The 12,281-nt window shown below is 51.3% G+C and overlaps 1 protein-coding gene across 2 annotated transcripts in view; it reads right to left on the bottom strand.

The window, feature by feature from the left end:
- ZC3H18 (zinc finger CCCH-type containing 18) overlaps nucleotides 1–12,281 on the bottom strand; it is a 44,326-nt gene that overhangs the window by 24,588 nt on the left and 7,457 nt on the right. Inside the window, exons 4-10 of one of the 2 annotated variants that reach the window (XM_063410707.1) lie at nucleotides 9,870–9,954; nucleotides 8,947–9,095; nucleotides 8,486–8,578; nucleotides 7,874–8,031; nucleotides 6,394–6,426; nucleotides 4,836–4,953; nucleotides 2,784–3,082 (exon numbers count right to left, since the gene is read on the bottom strand). In XM_063410707.1, the coding sequence (XP_063266777.1) occupies nucleotides 2,784–3,082; nucleotides 4,836–4,953; nucleotides 6,394–6,426; nucleotides 7,874–8,031; nucleotides 8,486–8,578; nucleotides 8,947–9,095; nucleotides 9,870–9,954 (935 nt within the window). The remainder of the gene's footprint in view (nucleotides 1–2,783; nucleotides 3,083–4,835; nucleotides 4,954–6,393; nucleotides 6,427–7,873; nucleotides 8,032–8,485; nucleotides 8,579–8,946; nucleotides 9,096–9,869; nucleotides 9,955–12,281) is intronic. The other variant, XM_063410708.1, reaches the window with a different exon arrangement.

Here is a 12,281-nt window from a genome sequence, read left to right as displayed (position 1 = left end):
CTCTCCCAGCCCCATGGAGGATCTCCCCCAGCTCCATGGAGGATCTCTCCCAGCCCTGTCCAGGATCTCCCCCAGCTCCATGGAGGATCTCTCCCAGCCCCATGGAGGATCTCTCCCAGCCCCATGGAGGATCTCTCCCAGCCCCATGGAGGATCTCTCCCAGCCCCATGGAGGATCTCTCCCAGCCCCATGGAGGATCTCTCCCAGCCCCATGGAGGATCTCTCCCAGCCCATCAGCAGCAGGGCTGCGAGGGCCCTGCCAGGGGCAGGAATGCTAACGGGCAGCCGTGGCATGAGCCAGCCCTCAGCTCAGCCAGAGAGGCCGGACCTGCCCAAAGCTGGGATCCAGCAATTAGGGAAAGCCCAGAGTCTATTTATAGAGGCCCAGGTGTGTGCTGTGGCACTGCAGGGCATCCTGCTTCCCGGGAAACGCGGGGCAATCCCAGGCTGGACACGTTAAACAAGCCTGGGAGCTGCTCCATCCCAGAGTGCCACAGCCGCCCCTCCAGCCTGGCACGGAGGCTTCTGGAGGAAAGGTGAGACTGCTCGAGCCACTGCACTGCCACGAGGAAGTTGGGAGCTGGTCACAAAGTGACGTGGGACACAGCCCAGAGCCAGGTCACAGCACGAGCGTGACGGGGACTCCTGGGCAAACGCCAAGCGACGGCTGAGGGATGTGCCCTCCAAGGGAGAAGCTGGAATTACACTTTCACTTGTTAAAAAGCTTTTTCAAAACTTCTTTCTGCTTTCATTCATTTTCTCCACAGACATCCAGACACCTGCAGAGCTGTGGGATGGGGTTATGTTGATGTGGATGTCCACCATGGGAACTGAAATCCCATGGCAGGGGATGGGATGGGCTTTAGGATCCCTTCCAACGTGGGCAACCTGTGCCAGGGCCTCAGCACCTCACAGGGACGAATTCCTTCCCAATGTCCCATCTAACCTTGTATTCCCTTGAACTTAAGGCCATTCCCTCTTGCCCTGTCACTCCATGCCCTTAGAAAAATCCCTCTCCATAGCAGACTGAAAACAAAAGGAACCACAGAGGTGCATCAGACACATTTTTGAATGACCAAGACTCATCTCGAGGGCTTTGGAGACACAAGAGGCATCCCCAGCTCCCTTGTGGCAGAGGGAAGCGGGGAGTGTGTATCCCCTGAATGCTGCCAATCCCACCTCTGGGCTCTCACGTGGGGTTTCACGGAAGGAGACGGATCCAAGATTGGTGAGCACAGCCCAGCACCGTTTGGGCAGCACTGGCAGCCCAAACTCTCCCAACAGAGCCCTGCCCCAGGATCCAGGAGTGCCAAGGGAAGGAGCAGCCTTGGGTCACGGTGACTGTCACCGACTCGTGACCCTGAGCTGCCAAGCAGGTGACATCACTTTCATTGACATCATCTCCATCACATGGGTCTGTCCCATCACCAAGCCCAGGAGAGCACAAACCACCGGGCAATGTGGTAATTAGGGTGCACAAATCGTGGCTGTTAAGTGAAGATTATAATTAAACGGAACATGTAATTATGGTGTTCCTATAACTGCTCTGGAGCTGCTGCTGCTCCTCCAGACCGTTCTGAAACTGTCACTTCCTCTTGGGAAAGAGGGTCAAAAATCAGCTAACCTTTCAGTAATGCAGATAAGAATTCTGGGTCGGATTCAGGACTAAGCCCTGCTCCCACCTGAAACCACCTGATTCCACGTGGAGCCTCATTCCTGGCATTCTTAGCCCTGCTCTTCACTGATCCAACTCTTCCTCATGCCCATCGTGTTTCACGCCTTGCTCTGGTGCAGATGAACACCACAGACACCAGGCAGCAGGAAAAGCTCCCAGGAATCCTGGGAAACAGCCTCCCTGCACTTCTCCTTGCCCCACACACGCCTGTGCATCCCCAGGGTGCTCCACATGCTGGGGGAGTCTCTGTCTGCCACTCTTCCCAAGAAACTTGGGAAGAGATAAGGCCTTTTCCTGGAGATCACAAAACCATGGAATGGGTTGGGTGGAGCAGGACATGGAAGTTCCTCTCATTTCACCCCCTGCCATGGGCAGAGACCTTGCACTAGACCAGGTTGCTCCAAGAGGTCCCTCTGCAAAAAATGTGATGCTTTTCCATGATTCTGAACCAAATGAGGTTGTGACATCAGGACTTCCATTCCACTGGGATGTTTATCCAAATGTGCCTCAGACAGAGGGGGCTGGGAGGGCAGGGTACATAAATCACTGACACAGGAACAAAACAGGAATCACATTCCTGCACTTTCAGTCTGTCTGGTTCCATTTTCTCTCTCACACAGGTCACAGCCGGGATTTCCACAAACAATGGGGGGTCAGGGGAAACAACCCTGACCTCATGCTGCAATTCCACTGAGCAGAGACTCATTCCAGGGACAACTCCTTTACCTTTTCGAGTTGTACTTAAATCTCCAGCTACTTTCGCTATCCACAAACTCCCAAAGCAGCCGTGGTTCTCGTGACACACATTTCTCAAGGCCTCAAAGGGAGTCAGTTCGGCCTCAAAGGGAGTCAGTTCGGCCTCAAAGGGAGTCAGTTCGGCCTCAAAGGGAGGCTGGAGTGCCTCATCCTCCCAAAATCTCTCCAGCCAGAAGGGAAGGAGCCGAACACCTCCACGCCAAAGGACGCTCTTGCTGTCAGGGTCAGGTTTGTCGTTGATGTTTTAGCTCCACTCAGTGGCCACCAGGCTCTTTAACCACCACTCCCTCTCCTGTCAGCTCCACCCCCAGGATCCCCGCTCCCGCCAGCCCAGCCCGCGGCGCGCACTCACCTGGGCAGCAGCGGGGACCGCGGCTTTGCCTTGTCCTTGTCCTTGTCGCGCTCGCGGTCCCTGTCGCGGTCGCGGTCCCTGTCGCGGTCCCGGTGCTGCCTGTCCTTCTCGTCCCTCTTCACCCGCTCCCGCTCCCGCTCCCACTCCTCTTTCCGCCGCTGCCGCTCCTTGTCGCGCTCCCGTTCCCGCTCCCGCTCGCGCTCCCGCTGGCGCCGCTCCCGCTCCCGCTCGCGCTCCCGCTCCCGTTCCCGCTCCCGCTGCCGCGTCTCTCGCTCCCGCTCCCGTTCCCGCTCTCTTTCCTGGGAAAAAAGAACAGGGAAGCCACGGTGATGCTGCGGGAGCAGCTCCCGACAAAGCGGGCGGCGAGCCTGGGAATGCCAGGAATCACATCCGCCCTCCCTCTGCAAGGATTGAGATCAGTAATCTGCAAATCAATGACAAGGAGATCAATAACTGGAGATCAATAACTGGAGATCAATAATCTGGAGATTGATAATCAGGAGATCGATAATCAGGATCCTGGACACAAACACAGCATCATACCCCACACAACTGTTGTTTTCAAAGGCAACGCTTGGATTAATTTGGTTTATCAAGCTTATTAAATAATTGTATTGATGTTTACAAGTCTTTCCTCTCGTTGCTGATCATTTCTATAACCAGGTAATTAACTTTGCAAATGAGCACTGGGAAAATAATTGGTCATGTGTGGCCACAGCGAGGCCCAGGCTCCTGTCTGGGCACTGCTTCTGCAGAAAATGAGGATTTAGAGCAAAGGAAAAGCTCCTTTTGAAAGGATTTGATGGAAAGCACTGAAAAGCTCCCCCTGGGCAGGACTGGTCAGTTCGGTCACTGCTCCAGAGGCACAAAGTTTAAATGAGGGGAAAAGGAAGAGCAGGGGAAGGGTTCAGAGCCTTGTTTTCATCCAGATCCACTCCTGGTGTAATCCCAGCCAGCTCCTGGGATTGCAGCACCTCAATCCTGGCAGCTCCACCAGCACAGCCAGGCTGGAGCCAGGCTGGCACACAGAGCACAAATCAAATCTAATCAAATCTAATCTAAACTGCCCAAATCTAATCCTCTCCTTCCCAAGAGTTAACAAGGAACCCTCTCTTCAACCAGGAAACTTCTTCTCTGGAAACTCCCTCCCTCTCCAAGATGTCCAAGCACTGCTCCACTGAGGAGCAGCCACGGAGCACGAGGAGGAGCCACCTTCCCATCTCAGACATGGAATTGGTAAGGTTGGAAAAGACCTTTGGATCAGCAAGTGCAACCCTCAGCCCAGCCCCGTCACCAAGGCCACCACTGACCACGGCCCCAAGTGCCACATCCACAGTTTTCTGAACACTTCCAGGGGTGGGGACTCCACCAGTTTCCTGGGCAGTTTTCTCCAATGATTTACAGCTTTTCCATGAAATTATTTCCCTACAAGCCAATCTAATCCTCTCCAGGTGCAACTTGAGGCTGTTCCCTCTCCTCCTGTCCCTGTTCCTGTTCCCAGAGCCCGATTCCCCGGCTGTCCCCTCCTGTCAGAGCTGTGCAGAGCCACAGGGTCCCCCCTGAGCCTCCTTTTCTGCAGGCTGAGCCCCTTCCCAGCTCCCTCAGCCTCTCCTGGTGCTCCAGCCCCTTCCCAGGACACGCTCCAGCCCCTCAGTGTGTGTCCTGGAGGGGCCCAAACCTGACCAGAACTCCAGGAGCGGCCCCAGCACAGGGACAATCCCTGCCCTGGGGCTGTGGCCATGCCAGGGCTGGTGCCAGCCAGGTGCCAGTGGCCATCTCAGCCACTGTCAACCTGCACTCCCCATCCTTTTCCATCAGGCAGCTTCCCAGCCTCACTCCCAAGCCTGGAGCGCTGCCTTTGCCCTGGCGGTGCTGGAACAGAACATCCTCCCATCCCCTCACCTCCAGCGTGCTCTGTGCTGCCACTGAGCCAAAAATTCACTATTTGAAAGCTCCTGTTCCAAACACTGCACTGGAACCGAGCCAAGGCCCAGAAGAACCTGGAAGAAAGTCGGGAAGGGAAAGGAGGGAAGAGGGAATTTCCTTACTTACTCTGTAGTTACGGTAGGGATCGGGGTCTGTGTACTGAACCCTGAAATTCTCATACTGCCCACCACGCCAGAAGCGCTCTATTTCATAGTCATAATAGGGATCTGCATAGGGATCAAGCCTACAATGAAAAACAGGGAATGTTAGAGAGGGAAATGGCACCTTGGCACCACAAAACCTGCGTGTTCTAAATCAGCTCAGTCCCTGCGACAAGGAAACCACGTTCAGTGCAGCAGGGCTGTACAGAGAGGTTTATTTTCTACACAGCCCAACCAAACAGTCTTTTTAAAGTGAGGCTTATCAGAGAAAAGCACAAACCTTTCTTGATAAACACCAAAAAAAAAAGAGCTACCAAAAATTCAGCCTTTGAATCAACACAGAAAGTGCTTTTGAGAGCCCTGCAAAGGGAGCAGGACGTGCTGTGCCTCATTGACTGAGAGCTGGGACTGCTGCCCACGCACCCACAGCTCATCCCAGACACCCTCAGCAGTGAAGGGATGGAGATCCCTCAGCTCCCTGCAGGGATGGGTGCGTCCCAGGGCCACCAGGAGCTGGTGCTGAGCTTTCCACAGGGAGAAGTGGAGCTTTGGGGCAGGCCAGCAACACTCTGGGGCTGGAATCACCCCTTGGAATGAGGCACCACTGCTCCAGCTGACATTCTCCAGTGGGAATCAGATGCTGGACTGAACTGGGATTGGAAATGAAGGATTTTTGGGGAGGAAAAGGGTTGAAACTCCACCCTCCTCAAAGCTGCTTCCTCCACGTCCTGATTTCTATTCACATTGTTTGATGGTTTTAATTCCCCAACTCAACAAGATCCGACCACCTGCAGTGCAAATATCAGATCCACTGGGAGGGTGGGGAGGTGGGTACAGGAACAAGAAACTTCCAGGGCCACAGAGGAGTCAGTGGCAGAGCTAAGATGATACAGCAAGTGCTCCCAAATTCCAGATTATCCATAATGATGCTCTGATTTATTTAAAAAAAAGGAATGAAGGGCCATTTTTGCATTTTAAAAGTTAAAACCAGGTTAAGGTGTAGGTGCTGCCCTGTGAGTCAAGTGGTTCCTGTATTTCTTTCAGTGCTTTTAAATAATTTAGGATTTCTCTTTTGGACTGAAGCAATAAGCCAAGGGAGAGGGAACCAGGGATGCCTCAGTCAGCAACAAACTCCTGATGCCACCCCCAAAGCAGCCTGGATTCAGTGACACCAGGTGTTCAAAGAGACAGAAAAACACCCCAAGCCATGCCAGAAAGGAAACTCTGCTCTTTCACACAGCCTTAAGCCCAGATTTCCCCCTCCTGTAATATTGGTGGAGGGTTTTTTTAAAAATTATTATTTCAAAAAGGATCCCTGCTGTTTGTTGGGGTAATTCAGTGCTTAAATCATTAGAAAATAATTGGTATCACCCGCAAAATAATCCAATATATCCACTGAGTCAGCTGCTGAGGGGGCAGGGGTTGGTCTGTGGCTTCGGAAGTTTGAGAAATGCAATGGAAGAAAAAGGCAAAGGAAAATTTTCTTACAGTTGTAACAGTACTGGAATCAAAGACCTGCTTACCCATAGTTAATGTTTTCTTTGATGTCCACCTCCCTATAGTTATTCAAAAAAGAAAAAGGGATTCATGAACTACTGAGACAACTCCACACGTCACAAGACAGTGCTGAAAGCATTTTCCACATCCCAGCTGCACTTCCAGTGCTCACTTGGCTGCAAGGTGCCCAACTGGGCAATAAATTGTGTGTGGGGGGAGGAAAAATCAGCATTTTCTAGAGTTTACAGCAGCAGATTCGTAACCTTTCCCTTCACACACAATGAAGATGTTTTAATGCTCACACAGCCTTGAATTTTCAGGAATTCCAGTTGTTGGATGACTTGTATTTAACACTGGTTATGTGCAATACATTTTTTTTCTGGACTATATGAAAACCAGAGCAGTTCTTAACAATTCCTCCATCAGAGAGGCCCAAAATGCTGCTGGTGCATTTTAGAGGGCAGTCATAAAATAAAAATAATGGATGAACAGCCCCCAGAATAAACTCCAGGTGCCTCTGAGAGGAACACAGGACCAAGATCCAGAGCTAATTAAACTCAGGAAAATATTAATATTTTAGAAATTTCTTTTCTTTCAGGCTGCAGACCTGAGGACAGGGGTTTTTTTTTTGTATTAGGGAAAGGAATTGCATGCCAGAGCAAATCAAAGAATACTGAACAAAAGCTTGATCTGCTCATTTCCAGAGCAGTTGTTTTTGTAATTCATCCACTTTAAAATAAACAGAACTGAGCCTTGCAAACCCTCTGGGAGTGGAAATATTTCCATAATCTGTCCATGTAGGAATTACAGAGGATGCACGAGCAAGGAGAGACAAATCCACCTGTACTGCTGCACAATCCCAGCCTCTTTCCCAAAAATTCTCTTCCCATTCCTTTTCTTGGCTCGAGAACTACCAAACAATTTCCCAGAGCTGGGTTTGAGGTCTCCAACACTTTAAATTTTACCTTAAAACCCCAATCACCTGAACACTTAAATTCAGGGTGCTTGTTGTGGCCAGGTGCCAGCTTTGCTCTGCCCAGTGCCCGGCTTAACTGGGCCCAGTTCGGGTGTTTGTTAAACCAGTCCTGCAAAGGAAGGCCCAGCTGGGGCCGTCAGCTCCTGCACACTGAACACGCTCCAACTTCGCAGCCTCAGCTTGAAGATTTTTAAATTCTCATGGTTGGGGTAAGAAAAAAAGAGGGAAAAAAAAGCTGGAAGAACACAGTGGTGTGAGGGAGGCAATGCAGAGCTGGAGGGAGCCCAGGAGGGAGCAGAATTCCAAGGAGATTGGAGGCAGGAAGGGTTAAAGGAGACTGGGAAAGGAGGTGGGGTTGAACCGGAGCGAGCAGAGGCGGCTCAGCTTCTTAACCTCCCTCTTCACAGAAGCTGTTCCTGCGTTTTGAGGTGAATTCCCTCATTCTGGAGGGATGGGTGAGGCCCAGGCAGCCTCCCTGCACTGCCCTCCCTCCCAGCCATCCCTGGAGCACAGCCAGGGCTGCCTCTTACGCGGGGTCCCGGACGTCTCTGGTGATGCGGTAATTCCAGTCCCGGAAAAACTCGTTCTCCTTGTCGAACTCCCGCTCGTCCTCCCCGATGGTCACAGTGAATCTCTTCTCCTCAAAGTCAGGCTCCTGCTCTTTCCTCATTGTTGCTTTTTTTAATACCTGCCAGGGCACAGAAAACAGCGTGAGGAGAGAAATTGTAATATTCAAAATCCTGCCCTCGGGAGATTTCCTGCAGAATCTTCTTCCTTCTTTCTGCAGGATACTGGACTCTTCCTGCTTAATTCCCTATTCACAGCAGGACACAGAAGATTCCCCCTGCAGTGATCACAAACTGGAGAATCAGGTACTGAAGGGAGGGGAACTGGACCAGTTTAAAGCTTTGCTTTGTGGAGGGCTGGATTTGAGGGCCACAAATTCCCACTATTTTCTAAATATAACCCCCCAACCTGGATTTGAGCTCCTCTTGGCTGTCTAAAAATTGTGATGTACAACAAAACACGATTGACAGGTTAAAGGGCAAAAGGAATAGAGAAAGAACAAGGCACTTGTGCTCCAAAAAGAGCTTTTCAGTGGATTTTGGTGCAGCCAGCAGTTCCCTGAGGAAGGAATTTACCTCTTTAGCATGCCGGAGTCCCCTCTCCCAGGCACTTTCTGTTGGAGGGTCTGGAGGAGGTGGAGGTAAAATTTCATCAACCACTGGCCCTCCCTGTTGGAAAGGTGAGGAGAGCAGAGTCAGTTTTAACCAGCAAAGCCGTGCTTTGTAAAGCCACCTCAGAGATGCCTCAGCAGGACTAAGCTGGGAAACCATGGGAAATTACCCCCCTCTACTGGCAACTCCCAAGATCTCCAGTTAAAAATCACACATCCAACTGTGGGTTGGATTTTGCTGATGGATTAGCTCAAAAAATAAAGAAGAAAAATCATAGAACTGTGGCATGGTTTGGGATGGACCTTGAAGCTCATCTTGCTCCAGTGGAAGGGACACCTGGAAGGTTCTCCAAACCTCTACTTTGAACACTTGTAGGAATGGGGAGGGTGCTGAGGAGCCATAAAAGCACAGAAGAGGTTCCATACCCAGGGGTTGGCTGGCATCAGCGGGTGGGGGCCCATGGGAGGGGCCCCGTTGGGGGAGAAGGGCTCAGGTTTGGAGATCAAGGAGTAGTTGCCCTTGTCGTTGACTCCGGGGTGGATGAAGCGACAGTTCATGCCCCACGTGCAGTGCCCTGTGGGAACACACAGCTGTTAGAGCCCTGCTTCCCTGCAGCCCCAAAACCAGGAAAAAAAACCCATCAGGCACTGGAAATCCTTGGAGGAGTAATGCTGTTTGAGGTGTTTGGCTCTTCTCCTCTCTGGCTCGGTTGGGATTTACCTGTTTCCACACAGATGTTTGTCACTCTCCACCTGGCAGAGGGGACAAACAGATCCAGACACAGATGGATCAATGGACAAGAACCTTATTCCAGCGGGGAGAAGGGAGGGAGAGAGGGATGGACACACACAATTAATTAAATGTAGGAATAAGCCAATGAGCTCCTCATTTGTTAATGACAAACATTTCCAGTTAGGAGCTTTGCCTTTCACAGGAAACCTGAGAGCAAAGCAAGCATCACAAACAAACAGTGTGAGGCAGGGAGTGGAATCATGGAATGGTTTGGGCTGGAAGGGCCTTAAAGCTCATCCACTTCCAATCCCAACACCTTCCACCATCCCAGGTTGCTCCAAGTCCTGTCCAGCCTGGCCTTGGACCCTTCCAGGGATGGGGTTGCCACAACCTCTCTGTTTTACTTCAAAACCCCCTGCAAGTTTCCCTTTATTCACCTCCTCCAGGCCCTTTTTGTGTAGTGGCTCCATGAAAATTCAGCTTTGGCCACCAAGGAACAGGAAGGTGACACTGAGGACGCCTGGGGCAGGATTTATCATTTAATGGAGAAAAAGAAATCCCCAAAGAGGAGCAGCTGCAGCAGCCTGGCCTCTCCCACAGCCCAGGGCGTGGTTACCTTTCATGAAGAAGCGGCAGGTGGGCCGTGGCCTCACTTTCCTGTCGTTGGGGTCTTTAACCTCCCCCTCCTCCAAGTCATCGTCCTGGAACAGACAGACAAAGCTGACATTTCGTGTGGGGCATCCCCTGCAGCACCTGACACTTCCCAGTCTGCTCAAACACTCAGAGCCACCCTGGGGCAAAACCTCCAAGGGACAAAAACAAGGCCAGGTTACAAGGAATGCCCCAGGGCACCTTCACAAGGTGGAGACAGAAGGTTCCAGGTGGCTGTAAAAGCAAATTCCACTGGCCCAGGCTGCTCCAAGCCCTGTCCAGCCTGGCCTGGGACATTTCCAGGGATCCAGCTGCTCTGGGCACCTGTGCCAGGGCCTGCCCACCCTCACAGGGAACAATTCCTGCCCAATATCCCATCTAACCCTGCCAATTCCACCTCATTCTATCACTCCATCCCTTGTCCCAAGTCCCCCTCCAAGGACAATCTCCAAAAGGAACTATTCAGGATAATCAAGAGATTTCTCCCAAATGAACCATTCAGGATAATCAAGAGATTTCTCCCAGTCATCTCCACCTTTCCTTCTACTCTTCCTCAGCTCCCCACTGGAGTTGGGAACCAGCTCAAACAAAAACTCTGCCTCATCCCTGGAGCCTGCAACCCCAGGAATAAATTCTAGGAGCTGGAGATTGGTCCAAGATTAAGAAATAAGAGCCATGAAACACAAAAGTTACTGGAACTTTCAAGTACCAGCATTTTCTCCTCTTCTCCAAGGAAAAAACAACCTTCCCTGGCTTTGTTAAGCTGCACTTGGAAAGCCAAAAGGAGCTGAAAGGAGCTGGGGATGCAGGAGGCAAAGGTACAAATGGCCAGAGGGTGTCACAGGTATCTGGCCAGGAAATCAGGATTTTATCCTAAGGGACATCTTGGTTTTCCCTCTCTCTGCCTCCATTTCCCTGTTTCCAGCACATGAAAAATGTGAAGAGGGAGCATCTGGATGGGCCTTCCCTCTGCCTGGCAACAGCCCTTTTCTGGGTGGAAAAGATGAGGAGAATTCCCTCCTTTGATCCACTGAGCAGCTGGAAAGAAGGAAAAAGCCACCCTTGGCTGCAGACAAACACAGCAGCAAAGAGAGGTGGGTGCAGAGCCTGCATTCCTGAGCCAGACAGGGACACAGAGCTCTCCTCAACAGCAACGGATTTAAAAGCTGCACTTATGTTCCAATTAAAATTTGCATTAATATTCCCCTCCCTCCACGCCAGGAGGCTGAGAGCAGAAAAAAATGCAGAGTTTGAAGTTTTCCCCAAAGCTGGGGCTGGCTTTCAGTGCTGCCTGAATGGGAGAACCAGCTCCACTCTGCTGCTTTCAAAAGAGCTGTGTGAAGCCTGGAACAAAAGGGGAGGTATTTATTTCTGGGAGGTCTCCTTGGAATCAGGCAGCTGAGAATGCTGTTATGAGTTAATGTATGAAAACCAGGGTACAGATTCATCTCCTGCTTTGTGAGGAGAGCTCCCAAGAATGCCTCAGGCTCCAAAGGACAGCATTCATATTTTAATCAAGGAGCAGGCATGGAGTCAGCACTCCAGGAATTTTTTTTTTCTGCCCATAACACGCTGGAATTCCTTTGGACTGATTCAGGAATACACAAAACCTTTGGAAAACACGTGTTGAACAAAATCACCTGCCGGGATGGGCACGAGGAAGAAAAAATTATGGCATTTTTGAAAGCAATTAAACTTGTCAATGAACTCTGAAGAGTAAAAAAACACACAAAAATATAATTCTTTGAAGAAAAGGGAAAAGGGTCTGTCCAGTGAGGCTCCAGGAGCTTCCCAGGATCTGGGAACCCACAGGAATGGGGTGTGGAAGGACAGAGCATCATCCCTGCTCAGCTGAGGAGCCCCAGCAGTGACCCCACCACTCTCCCTGCAGGTCCCCAGGCCAGTCCCAGCCCAGGCCGGCTGTGCAGGTGGAATTCTGGAATGGGGAGCCAGCCCAGGTGCTCTGCACCAGCAATTTCTCTTTACACTCCTATCACTGGGATGCAATTCCAGACCAGGGGCCCACAGGAGGGTTTTTACTGGAATGGCTTTGCCCTGTTTTCCTCATGGAAAAGGAGGGAATTGCTGTTAAGCTGCAGGAAACAGCTGCTGCTGTGCACAGCTCCCTGTTAAACCATGGCTGAAGGTGGTGTTTTCCCTAAACCCCACTTTGGATTTTTCTGAATATCTTGGTTTGTTCAGGGCTGTCAAACACTGACACATCCCTGACCTCGTGCCCAAACCATGCCTTGGGTATTTTCCCCAAATCCCAGCACCTTCCATTCCCCTCCCATGAATCCAGATGCTGCTGGAGCCCCACGAACAGCTCGGGACCAGGGTTTCCCACACACCTGAAGGTCTGAGCACCACAAGCACC

The sequence above is a fragment of the Prinia subflava genome, chromosome 13 (genome assembly GCF_021018805.1).
Source record: "Prinia subflava isolate CZ2003 ecotype Zambia chromosome 13, Cam_Psub_1.2, whole genome shotgun sequence".
In the NCBI taxonomy this organism is placed as follows: Eukaryota; Metazoa; Chordata; class Aves; order Passeriformes; family Cisticolidae; genus Prinia; species Prinia subflava.
This window is presented reverse-complemented; position numbering and strand designations above follow the sequence as displayed.